The sequence below is a fragment of the Zalophus californianus genome, chromosome 7 (assembly GCF_009762305.2).
Source record: "Zalophus californianus isolate mZalCal1 chromosome 7, mZalCal1.pri.v2, whole genome shotgun sequence".
Lineage (NCBI taxonomy): Eukaryota > Metazoa > Chordata > Mammalia > Carnivora > Otariidae > Zalophus > Zalophus californianus.
This window is the reverse complement of record NC_045601.1, coordinates 103594428-103615326: the sequence shown is the minus strand read 5'-3', so window position 1 is coordinate 103615326 and position 20899 is coordinate 103594428. Positions and strand designations below refer to the sequence as shown.

The 20899-nt window shown below is 36.1% G+C and overlaps 1 protein-coding gene and 1 pseudogene across 4 annotated transcripts in view; one reads left to right on the top strand and one right to left on the bottom strand.

Moving 5' to 3' along the window:
• LOC113926392 (CD2 associated protein) overlaps positions 1-20899 on the top strand; it is a 133314-nt gene that overhangs the window by 13389 nt on the left and 99026 nt on the right. For all 4 annotated transcript variants that reach the window (XM_027601201.2, XM_027601203.2, XM_027601202.2 and 1 more), the window contains exon 2: positions 18907-19067. In XM_027601201.2, coding sequence (XP_027457002.1) covers positions 18907-19067 — 161 coding nt within the window. The remainder of the gene's footprint in view (positions 1-18906; positions 19068-20899) is intronic.
• On the bottom strand, positions 10926-12028 carry LOC113926777 (annotated as a pseudogene).

The window sequence follows — 20899 nt, the reverse complement described above, 5'->3', positions numbered from 1 at the left end:
GGAGCCTGTCAGTTTTAAACATGTAAAATTTTGCATGGACCTTTGTGATGGAATTGTTTGGGGTAAAGGATCTGTATCTTTTATTGGATTTTCAGTGAGGTCTGAGTTCTGAAAAAGGTTCTCAAGGACTCTTAAATAGCTATTGTGTGAGTTCTTTCCCACCTTTTAACATTTCTAGTTCTTTGTAATGAGTCATGTTCCATAGTAATTGCTTTTTCCCAGAATAATAATAATTATAATTGTGTCTTGTTAGTAAATACTTTGATTTAAATTAGACAGATATTGTATCAGCACGGACAGAAGCATTCAAAATAAAAAGGTGGGCAAGTTCCTTGTCCTGGGTTGCTGATGATTAATGGGTAGATTGCAGTATATTGCGATATATTGTAATGGGTGTTAACATTTGGTGAATATTATTAGGTACTCCTATTTAAGGCATAGTTTTGAGCACTTTACAGGCATTATTTAATTCTCAACAAATCTATATATTTTTGGGTTCTGTTATTTTTCTCATTTTACAGATTAGGAAGGAAGCACAGAAGTAGTTTACTGAATACAGGCAACTGTGTATTCCAGTGCTTGCGCTACTCTTAACCATTATAAATGGGGAGCGAATTCCTAACTTCCTCCGAGAGGTGTCATTAGGGTTACAGATAACAGGCATTCTTGATCCTTCTTACCTTGCCCTACTTTTTTTTTTTTAACCCATTCTTTCCACATTGTAACTTACTTTGTATTTTCCTTATTTACATGTTTATTGCTTGTCTTACCCTTCTAGAATATAAATGTAGAGTATAAACTCCAGGAGTGCAGAGCTTTGGTTTTTTTTTTTTTTTTCCCTTTCTACCTTAGAGGTACCTGGAACTAGTGGCTACCTTCCAGTAGCAGCCACTCAAATACTTGCTGAATGAGTATTATCATTATACTTGCGTTAGAAAGAAGAATTTAAAATTCTAGGCAATGTGATGTCTTTCATTTCAGTGCTACAAATAGCTGTTTAGTACATTTGATATGTTAGGCACTGTGATGGGGCTTGGGCCTACAAAGATAAGTAAAACAGAGTCCCCTGCTCTCAACCCTGGCCAGGTAATGTTTTCTGGTAATTTGAATTTAACACCTTTTTGAGTGTAAGGATTTAGGTTATTTTTTAATGCACGAATTTACTTTTGGTGTATGCTTGGAAATGTGGAGAAAATAAAATGATTTCATGATTCTGATTTTCTTACAGGTTCTTGCAGTTATATAATTTCATTACACTTTTAAGGTCTACTTGAAGAGTGAAATTGTCTTTTAAACCCAGTTTCCATTTTTTGGTAACCTTAAAATTTCTTTTTTAATTGATACTTTGCTAATTATTAGCATTTAGGGAATGCTTACAATGCTAGGTATTTTATTCAGTATTTAATTTCCCCTGGAGCATTCTGGGGTAAAACATGGTTTCCATTTTTCAGAATTAGAAATTGAAGAGATTGTTACTCATCCAAGGTCAGAGAAAGGATGTGAAGAAGGCTGGATTAAAGTTCTATTGCTTTGATTTTAAAGCATGCCCTCTTAATTTTTTTTTTGTTTTGTTTTTAAGATTTATTTGAGAGTGAATGTGTGTGCGCGCGCGCACGCTGGGAGGGGCAGAGGGAAAGAAGCAGACCTCCAGCTGAGTGCAGAGCCTGACTTGGGGCTTAATCCCATGACCCTGAGATCATGATCATGTCCTGAGCTGAAATCTAGAGTTGGACATTCAACCGACTGGAACGTGCAGGCACCCCTCTTAATTATTTCTTAAAACATTGGGGGGAAAAGTTGAGCTAAACAGAGCAAGTAATACTGATTGAAATACCTGTCCTAATGTGGTTTAAGAATAAAGAAATGACATTAAATCTTTATCATCCTAAAATTGTGGATTGGTATTACACATTGTACATGTATTTGGGTAATTATTTTCTCTTAAAAGATTTTTAACTAATTTTAACTGTGTGTTACACTTTGGTCTTTTACTTACGTATTCAGTAGACTATCATAAGACTTTTTTGGTGAATTCTATAAAATTTTATGACAAATGCATGGTATTTTATATGGCTTGAAACGTGCTTAAAACTAATTTTAGTATTTTCTCAAAGTTAATGGGAATAATAATCTGAATGAGAAATATTTAGTTAAATTTTCTAACTTGTTTGCTCTTCAGATAAATTTTATTTGTTCTTAGGCTTTGTTATTTTGTAAGGAGCCATTAGTCACGCATGCATGGTAATTTGTTTTCAACTAATTATTAAGTATTTGGTCTTTGTGGGATTAAAATACTTTTGTTTTTAAAATTTAGATTATTTTTATAGACATTTATCACAGATCTGATTTAGTAATATTAAAAGGATTGTAATACTGTGTAAAAATTTTCTTACACCACATATTCTCTTCTCTGATAAAGTACCTGATATGCAAACTTTTGTGCTCTATTTGAATACAAATGGAAGGGGTGGGTTTTGTGTATGGTATCTTTAGAGTGATTTACTTACCTCTCTTGAAAAAAATGTAAGAAACGCTGTTTATCAGTTCTATTTTAACGAACATGAGGAAATTTTCTTATTAGTATTTTGACATTCTGGATAACTTTAGGGAACCTAAATAATGTCACTGGTAAATGATATTAAGCAATGCTCATCAATTTTGCATTTCTGCATTTATGTAAGGATAGTCCTGGAAAGAAGTTTCTGGTAAAGACTTTTGGTTCTGGTAAAAAATAAGTATTTAATCTTGGGAATAAAAAGTACTAAAATAAATAGTACTAAAGTACTAAAAAAAATAAAATACTTTTTATCTTTTCTATTTTTAATGGAATCATTAAAGTGTTTCTATTATTGCTTCTTTGGAATAAAGCTTATACTTGTTTCTGAATTTACAGTGGAGTATGTTTTTATAGAGAGGAAAAGTGGAGGGGGGGAGGGGCCGAGGGAGAGGGAGTCTTAAGCAGACTCTCTACTGGGTGCAGAACCCTAAGTGGGGCTCGATCCCGTGACCTCAAGATCTTGACCTGAGCCAAAAAAAACCAGGAGTCGGCACTTAACTGACTGCACCACCCAGGCACCCCAATGGAGCATAGTTTTGTTAATTTTTGTATAAGTTCTTGTAATTTGTCATTTGCTATAATAAAGGTTAAAGCTTAATGGTATGATATAACCAGTGGTATAATACAGAGTACATTTAATTTGACAGACCTAATTAGATATTGTGATACCTATCTATATTGTATTGATTAGAACCAAAGTAAATATTCCCTAGTGAATGTCCATACAACTCAAACCTGTTTGGAATTTGTATAAATTGCTTATATTATGTTTTTTATGATGTGATTTTTCATTATCAGAAGAATACATGTTTATTGGGGCAGAATAGTTGGTGAACTTATATTACCATTGATATTTTGTGCGCAATTAAAAAAAATTTCTGGATTTTAAGAAATTTAACCTTGGTTTTCAGATTTTGTTTTTTAAAAAAATCACTATTTTTTGTTTTTAAAATCACTATTAAAAAATTTTTGAAAATGTAGACTCCTTAAAAAATACTATCATCAACCCCCCTGCGTGGTCCCCCTCCCTACTGAGTCCAGGTTGCTAAGAAAATATGTTTCTTTTTTTTTTCAAAGTGAGAATTAAATTCCTAGAGTGGCTGTACTTCATTTTAAATACTACATTTTCTTTTGCTTGTTTTCAACCTTGGTTGTATTATTTTTCTTTTTGGTTCTTAGAAATGCTTTTAATTCTTTGGTTTGCTGCAAATATTTATTCCTAGTTTCCAGTTTGCTTGCTTTTAAATTTTGATTGTTTTGTTTGCTTAGAAACTTCTCACCACAATCTTGATATTTACTTCCATTTCCTTCCCTCCCTCCTTTGCATTTCTCCTACCCTCTTCCTTGCGCGTGCGTGCGTGTGTGTTTGTATGTGTATGTGTGAGAGGAGAGGTGTTTTTTGTTTGTGTGTGTGGGTTTTTTTTAAGCTTGATTTTTTAGTAATCTCTATACCCAGTGTGGGGCTGAAAACTACAACCCTGAGATCGAGAGTTGCACACTCTTCTGACTGAGCTAGCCAGGTGCCCTGAGAAGAGTTCTTTTTCACTCAACTAGAATTTACAGGATGAGATGAAAATCGGTATGTAGCATATTTCCCCTTATATGGAATTTTTCAACCTTAGCAGTTTTGGGTCAGAAATTAATTTGTGTGGTGGACTATCCTGTGCATTGATGGATGCTTAGCAGCATCCCCGGCCCCCACCCACTAGATGCCAGTAGCATTCCCTGAGCTGTAACAACTGAAAATGTGTCCAGACTTTGCCAAGTGTCCCCTGTGGGGCAAAATCATCCTGGTTGAGAACTACTGCCCTAATATAAACTAGGTCTGAATGTACATGTTATAAATATAGTTATCCTGAGAAGAACTGAATTGCTAATTTGGCCCCAAAGCTTGTGTTTTCTGGGGCAAAGCTTGAGGTTAAGACCTCATGTTAGGAGCTTTTTACTGGGACAAGAGGGATTGAGTTCACACAAAACACACTAACGTTCAAGTTTATCGAATGCTACTTTGAATCTGTGGATCGTGTGGTTTTTCTTAATTTTATCTGTTTATATGATAAATTAGATTTTCCAAGATTTCTTTCTTTCTTACTATTTTTTCAAAGTAAGCTTTACACCCAAGTGGAGCTTGAACTCATGACCCTGAGATCAAGAGTTGCATGCTCTACCGACTGAGCCAGCCAGTTGCCCCAGATTTTCCAAGATTAAACCTCTATCCCCTGCTTATTGTGGTGGCTAATTAACTATGCATTTGATAGAACCTTATGTGTTTGAGACAGTATATTTGTGGGTACAATTTTTGGTCTTAATATCACTTAAATTGTTTTTAAATAATGATTATTTTAAGATAGTGAAGCTTTGTAGGCTTATTTTGTGTTTTATGGTAGTTTTGAAAGAATTAACCTTTAAAACAAATCATCTGTTTTTGGGAACTGTTTTTGAGGCTATTTTTAGGCCACTTTCTGATTTTATTCCTGGATGATGGCTGTTGATTTTATTTTTAGTCTCTTGAGTAATTCGTGTTTCTTTTTAAAATAGAAATTTATCCATTTAATTGAGATTTAGGGTTGGAAATTTATAGTCTAACCAAGAACCAGCCCAGTTTCATAGGTTGTCACATGACTCTGAGCCTCTGAGTCTGGCCCCAACTCTGCAGCATCCCATTTTAGAGTGCTGAATTGACAGATCTCTTTGTGTATTCTGTAATCTCTTGTGGCTCCAGTTTATTTTTCATTGCTCATCCTGATAGGCTTCTTTGAAGTATTTAATCTTTTGAGATGTTTTAGAAGTGGATTGCTGGGTGAGCTAACCATACAAGTGCTACTATTGTTTATTGGTTAGTTAAATAATCATAACTTAAGTCTTTGGGTTTAGGATGGCTATTTGTATATATATTGGCAAAAATATCCCCCCAAATCTAGGATGAGTTTGTTTATTTTGTTTTAATTTTTTTATTTTATTTATTTATTTATTTAATTTTTTTATTGAGAGAGAATGAGAGAGAGAGAGAGCACATGAGAGGGGGAGGGGCAGAGGGAGAAGCAGACTCCCTGCTGAGCAGGGAGCCTGATGCGGGACTTGATCCTGGGACTTCAGGATCATGACCTGAGCTGAAGGCAGTCGCTTAACCAACTGAGCCACCCAGGTGCCCTTGTTTTTATTTTTTTTAAAGATTTTTATTTACTTATTTGAGAGAGAGCGCCAATGAGAGGAGCAGGCTCCCCTCTGAGCAGGGAGCCCGATGTGGGGCTAGATCCCAGGACCCTGGGATCATGAGCTGAAGGCAGACACTTAACCTACTGAGCCACCCAGGCGCCCTAGGATGTGTTTATTTTGAAGTTTACTGACTTTAGGAATATCTGGTTCATTTAGCTCTAATAAATGAGAAGTTAGTGTTTTTGGTTGTAGTTTATCTGAAAAAAATAAAAAATACTACTTGAACTATGTATAAAATAGCTTTTACAACAAACTAATTTTTAAGGAATAAGTAAATTTTACTTAGACATGAACTGTTGAAATGAAAGTTGGACTTCCGAGTAGAGATTTTGTTAAAGTGGATAAAATATTTGAAAGTCAACTCAGGGTGCCTGGGTGGCTCAGATGGTTGAGCGTCTGCCTTCGGCTCAGGTCATGATCCCGGAGTCCTGGGATCGAGTTCCGCATCGGGCTCCCTGGTCCTTGGGAGCCTGCTTCTCCCTCTGCCTCTCTCTCTCTCCCTTTCTCTGTCTCTCATGAATGAATAAATAAAATCTTAAAAAAAAAAAAAAAAGAAAGTCAACTCAGTATAATTCTCCTGCAAGAAGGCACAAATAATTTAGAGTAATTCAACATAATTTAAGGAGGAGTTCATTGTGTTGCTGACATATTTTTTTGCCACACTTCATGACTCACTATAATATTTTGAAAAACATTGTGTATGTTTATATATATACATATGTATAGTTTATATGTGTATACATATATATGAATATCATTAAAGAAATTTAACAATTCTCATATCCAAATATAGGTGTTATAATTAAGTAGATGGCTAAGATCAGATAGCACTATTGAGAAGTAGACAAGAACTTGAAAAACAGTACATTTGTAAGTCAGGAACATTTCTTGTTCCATATGATGTGTACTGTAGAACTTGTGGTTTCTAAGACAGTGAAGTATTGTTGGAAGATTGGGATTAACTTTTTTGTATTGAGTTTAGTCTTAAATTATAAGAGAATTCTATCAGAGTAGGGCAGATGGGATTTATGGCTTTTTAATGATTCCTTCAGGGTTGAAACATACCCCATTGATTCTAACTAGCTCTACTTCTAGGTGAAAGGTTTTGATGTATGCTGTGGGGCATAACATTAGATACCCTCCCGTATCACCTTGGAATGAACCCTAGCTGGAAAAGAACGACATTATAATAAGGAACACTTGCATAATTGGGGTTCTGCCACACTAATGTTCTGTAAATACAGCACATTATGAATTACCAACGTTAGTATCATCTTTAATTGTAAAACTGTTCATTTTAGGAAGTTTAGAGAAAACAGAATAAAGAAGGAGGAAAAAAAGACCTGTACATTTCTACAGAGTGAACAGTTATTTTGATGTATATCAGGTCTTAAAAAAGAAATATATTTTACAGATTTGGTTTGTACTTTATACTTAGTTTGGTCTCTTGCCTTAATCATTTGAAATTTCCCTCTGCTGTGCAAAAGCTTTTTATTTTGGTGTAGTCCACATAGTTTTTTTTTTTATTCATTTCCCTTACCTGAGGGGACACATCCATAAATATTTTGTTAAGGCCAATGTCAGAGACTACTGCCTTTTTTTTTTTTTTTTAAAGATTTTATTTATTTATTTGAGAGAGAATGAGATAGAGCATGAGAAGGGGGAGGGTCCGAGGGAGAAGCCGACTCACTGCTGAGCAGGAAACCCGATGCGGGACTCGATCCTGGGACTCCAGGATCATGACCTGAGCCGAAGGCAGTCGCTTAACCAACTGAGCCACCCAGGCGCCCTTGAGTTATTTTTCTACTTGGTGTAAGAAAGTGTTCCAGTTTTATTCTTTTGTGTGCAGCAGTCCAGTTTTCCCAACACCATTTATTGAAGAGACTGTCTTTTCCACATTGTACATTCATCATATAAGTGTGGTTAACTTCTAGGTTCTCAGTCCTGTTTCACTGATCTAAGTGTTTTTGTGTGAACAACACTGTTTTTGATTATTATGACTTTGTAGTATATCTTGAAATCTGGGATTGTCATACCTCCAGCTTTGCTGTTCTTTGTCAAGATTGTTTTGGCCATTCAGTGTCTTGTGGTTTCATACATGTGCTGGGATTATTTTAGTTTTGTGAAAAACACTTTCGGTATTTTGATAGGGATTGCATTGAATTTGTAGGTTGCTTTGAGGAGTATGGACATTTTAACAATATTAATTATTTTACTCTGTGAGCATGGTATAACTTTCCATTTGTGTCGTCTTCATTTTCTTTCTTCAGTGTCTTATAATTATCACAGTATAGGTTTTTTTACCTCCTTGGTTAAGTTTATTCCTAGCTATTTTATTCTTTTTGGTGCAATTATAAATGGTATTGTTTTCTTAATTTTTCTTTTTGCTATTTTGTTATTAGTGTATAGAAATATAACCAATTTACGGGTATTCATTTTGTATTCTGCAATTTTACTGAATTCATTTATTCTAAAGTTTTCGGGTGGAGTCTTTAGGCTTTTCTAAATACAGGGTCATGTCATTTGGAAATAGTGACAATTTTACTTCTTTCTTACCAATTTGGATACCTTTTATTACTTTTCTTGTCTGATTCCTATAGCTAGCATTTCTAGTACTATTTTGAATAAAAATTTCAAGAGTAGGCATCCTTGTCTTGTTCCTAATTTTTTTTTTTTTTTGGTTCCTAATATTAAAGGAAAATCAGTTTTTCACCATTGAGTATGACATTAGCTATGGCCTTTATTATGTTGAGGTGTGTTTCCTTTAAATCCACTTTGTTGAGAGTTTTTATCATGAATGGATGTTGAATTTTAGCAAATGCTTTTTCTGCATCTATTGAGATGATCATATGGGTTTTATTCTTTATTTTGTTAATATGATACATCATGTTGATTGATTTATGAATACTGAACCATGCTTGCATCTCTGTAACAAATCCTATTTGATAGTGGTGAATGATTCTTGTATTGTTGAATGCAGTTTGCTAATATTTTGTTGAAGATACCTGCATCTATGTTCATCAGAGAAAATTGGTCTGTGGTTTTCTTTTTTTGTAGTGTTAGTGGTTCAGGTATTAGGGTAATGCTGGCCTTGTAGAGTGAAATTTGGAATCTTTTCTTCCTCTATTTTTTGGAATAGTTTGACAAGAATAGGTCTTAACTCTTTAAATATTTGGTAGAATTCAACTGTGAGGGCATCTGGTCCTGGAGTTTTGTTTGTTTAATTTCATTACTGGTCATCAGTCTGTTCGGATTTTCTATTTCCTTCTGATTCAGTTTTGGAAGATTTTATGTTTCTAGAAATTTATCCGTATCTTCTAGGTTAGCCAGTTTGTTGGCATATAATTTTCCAGAGTAGTATCTTAATAATTCTTTGTTTTTCTGTGGTCTTAGTTGTTACTTCTTTTATTTCTGATTTTATTTAAGTTCTCTCTTTTTTTCTTGATAAGTCTAGCTAAAGGTTTATCAATTTCATTTATCTTGCCAAAAAGCAGTTCTTGGTTTTATTAATCTTTTTTATTTTTTAAAAATCTCTATATCATTTATTTCTACTCTGATTTTTATTTTCTTTCTCCTTTTAACTTTGAGCTTTGTATTTTTTCTAGTTTCTTTAGATATAAGGTTAGATTATTTATTTGAGATTTTTCTTTCTTTCTTTCTTTCTTTTTTTTTTAAGATTTTATTTGACACAGAGAGAGAGACAGCGAGAGAGGGAACACAGCAGGGGGAGTTGGAGAGGGAGAACCAGGCTCTCTGCTGAGCAGGGAGCCTGATGCGCGGCTTGATCCCAGGACCCTGGGATCGTGACCTGAGCCACCCAGGCGCCCCAGAGATTTTTCTTATTTCTTAAGGTTGATCTGTTATCTTTGTAAACTTCCCTCTTAGAATTCTAAGTTGGTAGTTTTTTTCTTTCAAACTTCGAATGGTTTACTCCCCTCTCTTGAGTGTTCCTGAAGAGAGGTTTGCTATAATTCTTACCCTTGTTCTTCTATATGTAAGGTGCTTTTGTTCTTATGGCTTCAAGAATTTCTATGTTTGGTTTTCTGCAGTTTGAAAAGGTTGTGGTTAGGTGTAGACTTTTCTCACATTTTCCTGTTTTGTATTCTCTGAGTTTCCCAGGTGTGTGGTTTGGTGTATGGTACTGATTTTGGAAAATTCTCCATTATCTTCCTTTTCTACCATTCCAGTTACACATATATTATATCTATTGAAATTGTTACACAATTCTTAGATGTTCTGTTTTCTTTTTTTTTTCTTTACATTTCAGTTTGGGAAGTTTCTATTGACCTATTTTCAAGTTTCCTGATTCTGTCTTTGGTGGTGTTTAGTCTGGTGATGAGCCCACCAATAGCATCCTTTATCTTATTTGTTTTATTTTCCCAGCTTTTATTTATATTTTGTGCTTTAAAAAGCTTGGCAATTTAAGTTTTAGCTTAGATTTTAGAATAGAAGCAATATCTTTAGTGAAGGAATGCTCAGAGTGGGCAATTCCCCATATCATATGTCTAGGAGAAATGAGAAGGGTAAGGATTATACCTCCCGTTTTATTTTAGGAAATACTCTTTTTCATAGTAACTAAGGTCTGTAACAATATGAATGAAGAGCATTATAAAAAGGAAAAATATACCTATGTGTGCAGTAAAATAAAAATTCAAATAATAATTCTTACCACTCATAATTATCTCACTCATAACTTGAAAGTGACACAGTAAATCCATGATGAGACAAAGGTTACAGTGTACTGTGACCATGGTATAGCACAGAGCTATGTTTAGTCTATTTTTTTCATTTACATTTGCTGGGAAAAAAATTGGCCTTTTAGTTATACTGATGAAGTTTGTTTCAAAATTTTTACGTGTTTCAAAACAGTGTACAAAATTGTGCTTATCCAGTAGTGGTGTAGGCTTTTTTCTTTAATTTGTTACTTCTACTGCTGAGAATACTGTGCATGTTGTAAGCACTGTTCTGCTTTTCTTAAGCTTTCTTTAGCTTTTGCTGCTCTGATTTTTCCTTACAATTCGTTGTGTTCCAATTTCTTCTTTTACTCTTTTTTGTCTTTCATCTTTGGGTGAGCTAGTAAGGTTGTTGGAAAGCTTGCTGTTTTTATGTCCATTAGGGTTTTCTGTGTGTTGTACACCAGGGCTACAGTGGTCTAATTCCAGTGTTCATTGGAGATTTTTTACAAACTGCCAAATGTAATTGTCAGGATTTTATTAATATTCTCCTTAAACTAAGAGTATATTCATTATTCCAGAAGTGTGCAGTACCCTTTCTCCAACCTAAAACTGAGAACTGGATACGCATCTGGATATCTGCTTAAAAAGGGGTTCTTCAGTTCTTTGGAATTGTTTTGGTTCAGTGACATCTAAGATTTCTCACTTTTCTTCTGAAAGCATCACCTCTTTCTGACTGCATGTTTTTGGCCAAAATTTTAGCAGTCCTGTGATCTCTGGTTATGTTAGTGTTGTATTTTTCCCCAGAAACTATATAACAGAGTAGGCTATCTGAGCATGGGACAAAGCTAATCCTTTTGCAGTATGCATACGAATAAAAGCCTTCATTAGAAATTATTTATGTTCTGCTTTCAGTAGTATGGCATAAAGCCATTGATAAAACTTACTAATATTTCAAAGAGTTCAGCAACCCCATGGAAATGTGGTTTCATATATGAACCTGAGGAAAGTGTTGTTAATTTGTTTTCTGATAAATGCTCTTAATCCAAGAAATTTCCTATAAATTCAGTGCAGAACAGTCTTCAGGTATTCCTGTTCTCTGAGATACCTTCACTGTTGAAAAGGTCAGGAACTGTTTTACAAATTTCTGGTCCATACATTACTTTGCAATGCTCTCCAAACCAAAACTCTCCAAAAATCTTAAGAACTCTGACACCAATTGTATGTGAAGCCAAGAGGCTTCAAGTTCATCCTTTTCTGGATCAAAATCTAGATTATGACTTGGAGGAAGAGTATGGAAGATGCCAGCACTGATTATTTTTACTTTATCACAGTACACTGATTTGACAGATTACCCCACAATTAGTTGGGAAACATACTCAATCAGTTCAGTGTTGTTCTTTGAATTTTGTTGGTCTTCAAGTCTGAAACTGAGTCCATGAAATCAAGTATACAACACTGATGCAGCTAACTTCTGACAGAAAAGCTCTTGTTCATTTGAAGTGTCATCTTTGAGCAGGGACAAGGATTTCCCCTTTGCCTGTTGCCCCTGCTGCGGAACTGTCAGGAGCCTTGGGAGCATTTCTGCCTGTGTGCTGTGCATACTGATTTCCAGGTAAAGCTGACCATTTTCTCTGAGGTCCGGATGGTGGTGCTGGCAGCTTCCATTAGTGGTGATTACCAGGACACCTCCGTGGCCCTGGTGCTTAGGAGGCTGCTTGCACGGAATGGGCAATGGCAGAGGGAGGAGGTAGGGGTAGGTGCAGAGAGCTTGTACCCCTTTGCCCAGTCCCTTCCCCCTTCTCCTGCCACAGTTCCCTCCTCCTGGGCACTGGGGACCTTCTTGTTACCTGTCAACCCTTCAGGGCCGTATCTCAGTGCTGGAAGTTCCTGGTCCCTGCTCCACACAGAGCTCCAGGGGCTGGGAGAGGAGAGGGTTGATAAAGTTGTTTATTCTGGGCATAAAGGTCTGGTGGAAGGGAGTCTGAAGTTTAGAAAACTGAGGCAAGGGCTCAGGGCTGTGGATGCTGAGCGTGTCACTTGTCCCTTCAGTTTAGGTCACCAACCAGCTGGCCAGCATCTCAGTGGCTGCTGCCATGCATCCTACCTTGCCTGAAACCTTCTTCTGAGGTGCTACCATTGTGGATCCCCTCTGAGACACCACCTTTGCTGTGGTGGTCACTTTTCCCTTTCAGCACCCACCCCTCATTTCCTGGGGCAGTGATCTGCCACCCTGGCATCCTTTATTTCTGTTAGTATTTTTGATTTCTTTCATTTCCTTTTGATTTTAGAGTTTCCATCTGCTTACCTTACCCATCTGTTCTTGCTTGTTGTCTTTTTTCCCCCCATTATCACCCTTAACATATTAATCATAGTTATTTTAAATTCCCTGTCTGATTCCAAAATATGTATTATATTTGAGTCTGTCTCTGATGCTTGCTTTGTGTTTTTTCTTGCCTTTTATAAGCATGATGTATAATTTTTGTTGAAAGTTGCACATTATGTATTAGGGAATAGGAGCTGAGATAAACAGATACTGAGTGTGAGATTTTATATTAGTCTCTCCAAGAATTGTATTGGGTTTAGTATTCGCTCTAGGTGTAGGTGCCAGAGGCTTCACATTTCTTTAGAGTCCTTTTTTTGTCTTCCTGGCTGTCTGGGTTTTCCTAAGAACTTGGGTTTTCCTAAGAACTACTCCTCAGATGGAATCCTGAGACTATGGTTCCCAGAAGTTTCCTACTCTGATGCTATTCCATGTTCAGCCTGTAGTAGTTAATCAAAAACACCATTTAGGTGTTTGCAGTGGATTAACTTTCTGCCCCCAAAATGGTATGTCCAAGTTCTAAGCCTTGGTATAGATGAATGTGATATTATTTGGAAATGAAGTCTTTGCAGATGTAACTAAGGATCTTAAGATAATACTGTCCTGGATTTAGGACTGACCACAAATCCAGTGAGCAGTGTTATTAAGAGTAAGGGGAGGGAGATTTGAGACACACAGAAGGGCAAGGTCCTGTGCAGATGGAGGCAGAGGTTGGAATTATGCAAGCTAAGAAATGCCAGAGATTTCTGGCAGCCTCCAGAAACCAAGGCAGAGCGTGAAAGCAATTCTTTCTCAGAGTCTTCAGAAAGATCCAACCCTGCTGATACTTTGACCTTGTACTCTGGCCTCCAGAACTATAAATGTAAAAGAATAAAGTTTTATTGTTTTAAGTCACCTAGTTTGTGATTGTTATGATGGCCCTGGGAAATTAATATAATATTCTTATCAGTTTATGGTTCTTCTTGTTTGTATTTGAGGTGATCTAGTACTTCTTGCCTTTGACTTCCTGGGTATGTCCATCTCTCCGTATCTTGAGCTGGCAGTTTGCCTTGTGTCTTCATTTCTCTGATGGGTCCAGGGAAAGTCAGTGACTTTCAGTTTGTTTAGCTTTTTTCTTGTAGGGGTGGGATTGACAGCTTCTAAGTTTTTCATATGTTGGAGCTGAAACTGCAAGTCCAGTATTTTTTGTTTGGCAATTTATACTCTTATTATGTTAGTGATTACCACTTGTATTATTAGCTTTTAAAAATCTAAAGTTAATTTAAAAACAGTCTATTCCTCATTCCTCTTTGCCCCCAAATACCTCTTAGAACTTTTTGTCTCCTTCTTAGTCTAGACTGTTCCTTAGTTTTGTTGCACAGTTACCATCTTAGCACTTTTCTTACTCTCTGGGATTGGCTCCAGTATTTCTTGGATTTCATGTCTTCCTTTCTTTTGTTTCAGATTTTTTATTTTACTGGGTAGCATGTAAGGTCATATGTAGGGTTAATTTCCTTTTCCTTGCCTGTGTGAAAATGTTACAGCCTATACTTGCCTGCTGATTTGGCTGAGTGTGGAATTCATTTTCCTTTAATACTTAAGTGGCCTTGCCTTTTTACTTCTCCCGTAGAATCTGTTGTCCTCAATGAGAAGTCTTCTGATGATTCTCATTCTTTTGTAGATGAACTCTTTCTTTTCAGAGAGCTTTCAGGGATATATTTATCTTTGTTATAAAATTTCATCTAGACGTGAGTACTTACTTTTTTGTTACTGTACTGGATTTTCATAGACCTCTTTATATTTGAAGATTTGTTTCATTTAGCTTTGGAGTATTTCCTTGTGTTATTTCATTGTCAATTCTCTATTTTTTTCCCCCTAGAACTGTTAATTGGATGTTGAATTGTCTGGATTGGTCATCTGTCTTTTATGTTTTCTTTATGTCTTTTTGCTTTACCTTTTCTGGAAAACTTTCTTGGATTTGTCTCCACCTCTCCAAAAGAGAAAAAAAGTTAATGAAACATGTTGGAAGATAAAGATTTTTTTTTAAAGATTTTATTTATTTATTAATTTGACAGAGAGAGAACAGGCAGGGGGAGCAGCAGAGGGAGGGCAAGAAGCATGCCCCCCCGCTGATGATGCGGGGCTGGATCCCAGGACCCTGGGTTCATGACGTGAGCCAAACGCAGATGTCTAACTTACTGAGCCACCCAGGCACCCCGGAAGATATAGATTTCTCAACACTTTTTATTTTCTTAGTTTTTTTTTATAGCAGTCTTTTCTGATTTTACGAACTTCGTTATATCTCTTGAGGATAAAAATTTGTACATGTTCACAATTTTTATTTTGAAATGGTAAATTGTAGAAATAAGTGCAGTACAAACACATTTTTCCTGTCTTTCTCCTGAATATTTTAGTATGTATTTTCTGCAAGCCAGGATCTTCTACTTGATCACAATCCAACCATAGAATTAAAAAATTAACATTTATTTATACATGCATGGATGCATGATTTCTTACTTTATTCAGTGGAATATATTGTTAACTTTCATTGTTTATTTTGATGCTCACATTGCCCTGATTTGACCAGTAGGAGCCTTTTTGATATTACTTCTCTCTGTCCTTTGGCATCACCTTATCTTTTTTAACTTGTTTTGTGACATAATTTTGTGTCCCAGGCTTATCTTGTACTTTTCCTGCCTTAATGGCGGAATCCCAAGGATTCCTACTTCTCTAGTAGAAAGTGGTGTTTTTAAGATCTCAGCATTAGGTTTGCTCATTGCTATTAGACTGTTGCTGGTTTCACACCCTTTCAGTGGACAGAGCTGGTGTGTGTGTGTTTTATGTGTGTGTATATTTATGTATTGAGAACTGTTAAGTTCATGGTGGTACTTCTCATTTAGTATCACATCATCGAATCTAGCTTTTTCTCCTTTATGTTTGCAACTCCCTTCTCTGACACAGAGAAGCTTGACTTCTATTACCCTTAATATATTTACTTACTTGATCAATCCCCTGGATGTAGCTAGTCTTCCATCTCTGTTGTCACTCTTCACCCTCACACAAACACCCTGTTCTCCTTGGACTATTAGTCCTCATTTTAGATTACCTTTACCTTTCCATAACTCTGCATGGAAATCTCCCACCCACCCCCAATACCATTTGACCTTTGATATCCCTTACCAAGTTACCCCTCAGCTTGGATGCCCTCTCCACTGTGCTTGGGGTCTGATACACCATGTCAGGGTGCCTCTACCTGGATGCCTACCTCACCTTGTGTTAGAGTGCTGATAGCTGTTCTAGGGAAGCCCCCATATGTGGATGCTCTCCTTACTGTACTCTGGTTCTGATAGCTTGACTTCTGCTTCTACCCCCACCCCAATTTTGGATACTTTTACTCTTCTTGGTCTTTAACTTCTCATATTAGACTCCTCCTCCTCACTCCCCCCGCTTTTCCCCCACTGTGCTCTTCTATCCCTAAATGGCTTTAGGACTCAATTGTTTCGGAGGGTAGAAGGGGGGACGTGGGTGTATGTTTCATCCAGGAGTAATTTTTCATTTTATTATGGTTTTTCATGATTAACTATAGTCTATTCATATTTATGAATAAATAATAAGCTGGGGACACTATGTAGGTAGAACTTAGTGTTTTATTTTACAGTTATTAGGCAGAGAGCTGCTCATTGCTGTGGAGACCTCTAAATTCTGGAAATCAGTAGTCATTTCTCTAAGAAACCAGGACTCATCCATAGGAGCTATACTAGTTTCCCCAAAGTGTGTGTGTGTGTGTGTGTGTGTGTGTGTGTGTGTGTGTGTGTGTTGGGGGAGGGGCACAGGTGGAGGGTGGGGATTAACCCTTTAGTTTTTCGCCTTCAGAGAAAAATGCCTGCCTATTTAGCATTATTGTCTTAGAACTATTGTGGTTGATAGTGAGTGGTAGCTCTTCCAGGTAGAGGTAATTCCCCTGTTTTCAGTTTTGCATTTCCCATAAGCCCTCCTTTTCTGAATTTCTAGCTTTTATAGGATTCTGCAGAGCAATTTGGTATCTGTTATAGTTTCCTGAAATTCTCTGGGCTTTATTCCTGGCTTTATTAGTTATGGATCCATTTTCATAAATTTGAGAAATTTCTTTTTGGCTTTCTTCTCCAGTTGGGATTTTCAGCTGCAAGTAGAAATCCTGTCTAAAATTTACTTAAAAGTTAAGAAAAAACTGGGGCCCTTGGGTGGTGCAGTCAATTAAGTGTCTGACTCTTGGTTTCACTCAGGTCGTGATCTCAGGGTTGTGAGATTGAGCCCCGAGTTGGGCTCTGTGCTCAGTGTGGAGTCTGCTTCACATTCTGTCTCCCTCTCTCTCTGACCCTCCCACTCATGCGTGTGCTTTCTCTCTAAAATAAATGACTCTTTAAAACAGGTTAAGAAAAAACTACTTCTGTAATAAGAAAACTAATGGTATTGTTGGTTAATACGCAGTTTGATGAATCTAGAAAAGATCTAGGTCATTTTCCTCTTTCTTCTTTTCCATCATAATCTCTTTCTTGTCTTAAGGAGGGATTAAGACAATCTCTTCGTCTTTTTCTTGTCTTAAATAGTTATAGCAGTTTTGGGCATTACATTCTCACTGAGGAACATCTAAAGTCTGCAAGAAGACATTTTTTTCCTTGTGTTTTGTTTTTAAGTTTGGATAAAACTTTCTGCGAACCCTTGCTCATATCTTATTGGTAGAATCCATCTATCACATGTGTATTTGAAAACCAGTGTGTGCATGCGTATGTGTTTGTGTGTGTGAAATTACTATAAATAAATTGTCTTTAGTAAATAAATTATCTTGAGACCATTGCCTCTTTGACCAGCAGCATTAGATATTGGGCCTTTTCAGAGTACACATTTAAGCAAGATTCAACAAGATGGCTTCTGCAAGTCAATAAGATGACTTGATTGTACATTAGTATTTTGAAAAGCCCTGGTCTGAACAAGAAAAGATTTAACCCTCTGGGAATGAGGGAAGCCGCATTTGTAAAAGTACAAGATCTCAAAATACCTGAACAAAATCAGGGTTCAATAAGAAAGGAAGAAGGATGTCGAGAGTCAGTGTAGGAATGGCTGTTGGTTTTGCAACCAACAATGTCTGCCCATAATCCTTATCCCTTTTTTGGTTGTAACTGTGTGCGTGTTTGTGTGTGTGTATGTGTGTATTCTTTTTAAAAAATCATTGTTAGAGGAGGAAGAAAGGATGAATGGAGGTATGGCTGGTCTGCCATCTTGAATTGGAAATATGTTACTGCTTTCCTGTATTGAGCCCTGTAAAATATTAATAGTATGCACATATGATGTCCTATAATCTAAAATTCTGTACTTAAAGGCAGTAAAATAGATCCTTACTAATCTTGAGGGTGTATTCATTTTCTGTTGTGTAGTAACAAAAAACAACACACATTTTATTATCTCACAGATTCTGTGATTAGTAAGTCTGGGTGTGACTAACTGGGTACTGTGCAAGGCTGCAGTGAAGGTGTTGGCCAGGTCTGGGCTCTCAGCTGGGGAAGGATCTGCTTCCAAGCATACATGGTAGTTGGCATCATTTAGTTCTCTGTGGCTGTTGGACTAATGCCCTCAGTTTTTTGCTGACTGTCAGCCAGAGACCTTCATCAGTTTCTTGGTAGGCCAGCTCATAGCAAAGCAGCTTGCATCTTGAAAGCCAGCAAGTGTGAGAGAGTTTCCTAGCAAGAAGGACATTATAATCTTATGTAGTCCTATAAAGTCTATCATCTTTGTCATTTCCTGTTGGTCAGAAGTCAGTCATAAGTCATGTCCCCTGTCAAGGAGAGGGAATTGCACAAAGCCACGAATATCAAGAGATAGGGATCATAGGGACTACTATAGAGATTATCTGTCACTAATAATACATACATCTGACCATAAGAACAAGTTATGACATGAATTATATGTTGTATTGAGGCTTCTACTTAAAATTTGTACTGTTTCATACTAAGGCAATCAAGAAATTTACAAATGTAACCAAATATTTAAAATCATTGAAGTAAGTCTTGATAATGTCTTTGTAATATTGTTGTTGTTAAACAGGCTCCTTAGTTTTAAGTTTATTAACATGGTTAATTGTATTTCATGAATTAAGTTTTAGACATTTCTTTTTCTTTTTTTAGTTGACTATATTGTGGAGTATGACTACGATGCTGTACATGATGATGAATTAACTATTCGAGTTGGTGAAATCATCAGGAATGTGAAAAAACTGCAGGAGGAAGGATGGCTAGAAGGAGAACTAAATGGGAGAAGAGGAATGTTTCCTGATAATTTTGTTAAGGTTAGTACTCTCACTTAAATTTCTAGCTTTAGCTTCATAGGATTTAATCTTTAACTTTAAGAAATACATGTATTTTATTTTATTTTATTTTATTTATTTATTTTTTTTAAGATTTTATTTATTTTATTTGAGAGAGAGAATGAGAGAGAGAGAGAGCACATGGGGGTGAGGGTCAGAGGGAGAAGCAGACTCCCTGCCGAGCAGGGAGCCCGATGCGGGACTCGATCCCGGGACTCCAGGATCATGACCTGAGCCGAAGGCAGTCGCTTAACCAGCTGAGCCACCCAGGCGCCCAGAAATACATGTATTTTAAAAACTAAATTGTTCAAGGTGTATTTTTTATTCCACATTTGCTTGGTGTCCTAGTGGATAATAACACTGTGTGTATGTGTACGTACATGTGTGTTTATATATGTATGTATGTATGTATCTACCTGTCTGTCTTTTTAAAAAAATAAATGGTACTTTGTGTTTGGGTAGCACTCTTTTACTTACAAAGTAGTTTTGCTGTGTACATTCTCATTTGAGCCTACTGTCTTGTAAGTAGGGCAGATGATAACCCCGTTTTCAGTATGGTGACATATAGATGAGATGGTTTACCCAATGTTGACTAGCTAAGAAGATCTAGAATTTGAAATGAAATCCAGGATAGTTGACTCAAGTCTAATTGTATATTGTTACTTTCATAGTCCCTTTGCATTCCTCTGTTAAGTTTCAGCATTGCAGCAGGTATTTATCAAATAACAGTTTACTCTTTAACCACCAAACATTCCCTTTTTAGTAAATATTCTAGTCGCCCCTGCCAGAAAACAATCAAGATTCTTAAAATCATTTGCAAACAAAGTTCTCAGTAGTTTAGAGAAGGAAAAAAATAATATCTGTATATTTATACTTCACTTGTAATTGTCTTCTTTCCTGTATTAGTTTTCTTATACCTAGCTGTATCCCTGGCCTCGTTAGATTATGATTATGAGTTCTGGGAAGGCTAGAATGTGTCTCATTTGTTTGTTCACCTTACGTAGTAATATCCACCTGCACAATGTGGATATTTAGTAAATATTTGTTCCCTGAATAATTTGTGTTTATTTTAATTATGGTTTTACCTCTAAATATGAACTCCTACTGTAATATTAGTTGTTTCAGAAGTGAATTAACTATACTTTACCTAACTATATTTTATCTCTTGAAACAACTAAGAAAAGCTGTAATAAGGACTTGAACTTATAGGAGAAGGTCACTTTTGTTTTTTATTTTTTGTTTTATAAATCGACTTCTTATAATCTAAAATGGAGTGTAATGCAGATTTGGAAATTGGAGTAGAATAAATGGATTAAAACACAGTCAAGTTCCAGCTTTGTCTTTGGCTGGTGGAATAATATAGGTCAAACCACATAATTTCTCTGTTTTTTTATACTTAAAAATGATATATTGATAGTGTATAGTAAGCCATGCCATTGACCTCTCATTTCATTTCTTTTTTTTTTTTAAAGGAAAGTGCCTTTTCAGAGGTAATATATTGAAGTAATAGAACACTAGTTAAAGAAAAATAAGTTAAAGTATTTATATAGTTCTCTTAATTGTGTGTTGATGTATTGTCCCAGTAGTGGAGATGACCTATCACAGGACTCCATTTTGAAATACATGTTACTTTCCTGTTTCAGTACAACTAACACTAGAACTTGACTTGAATGAATTGCCTGAGAATAGAGGATGCAGTTTGAAAATGCTGGATAATAGAGGGAAGCATAATCTGGGATTAAAAAGTAACCACAGGGTACCAAATTAGAGTTGGAGACATCAGTATGAACTCATGTTTAGTTTAAGATATGTAC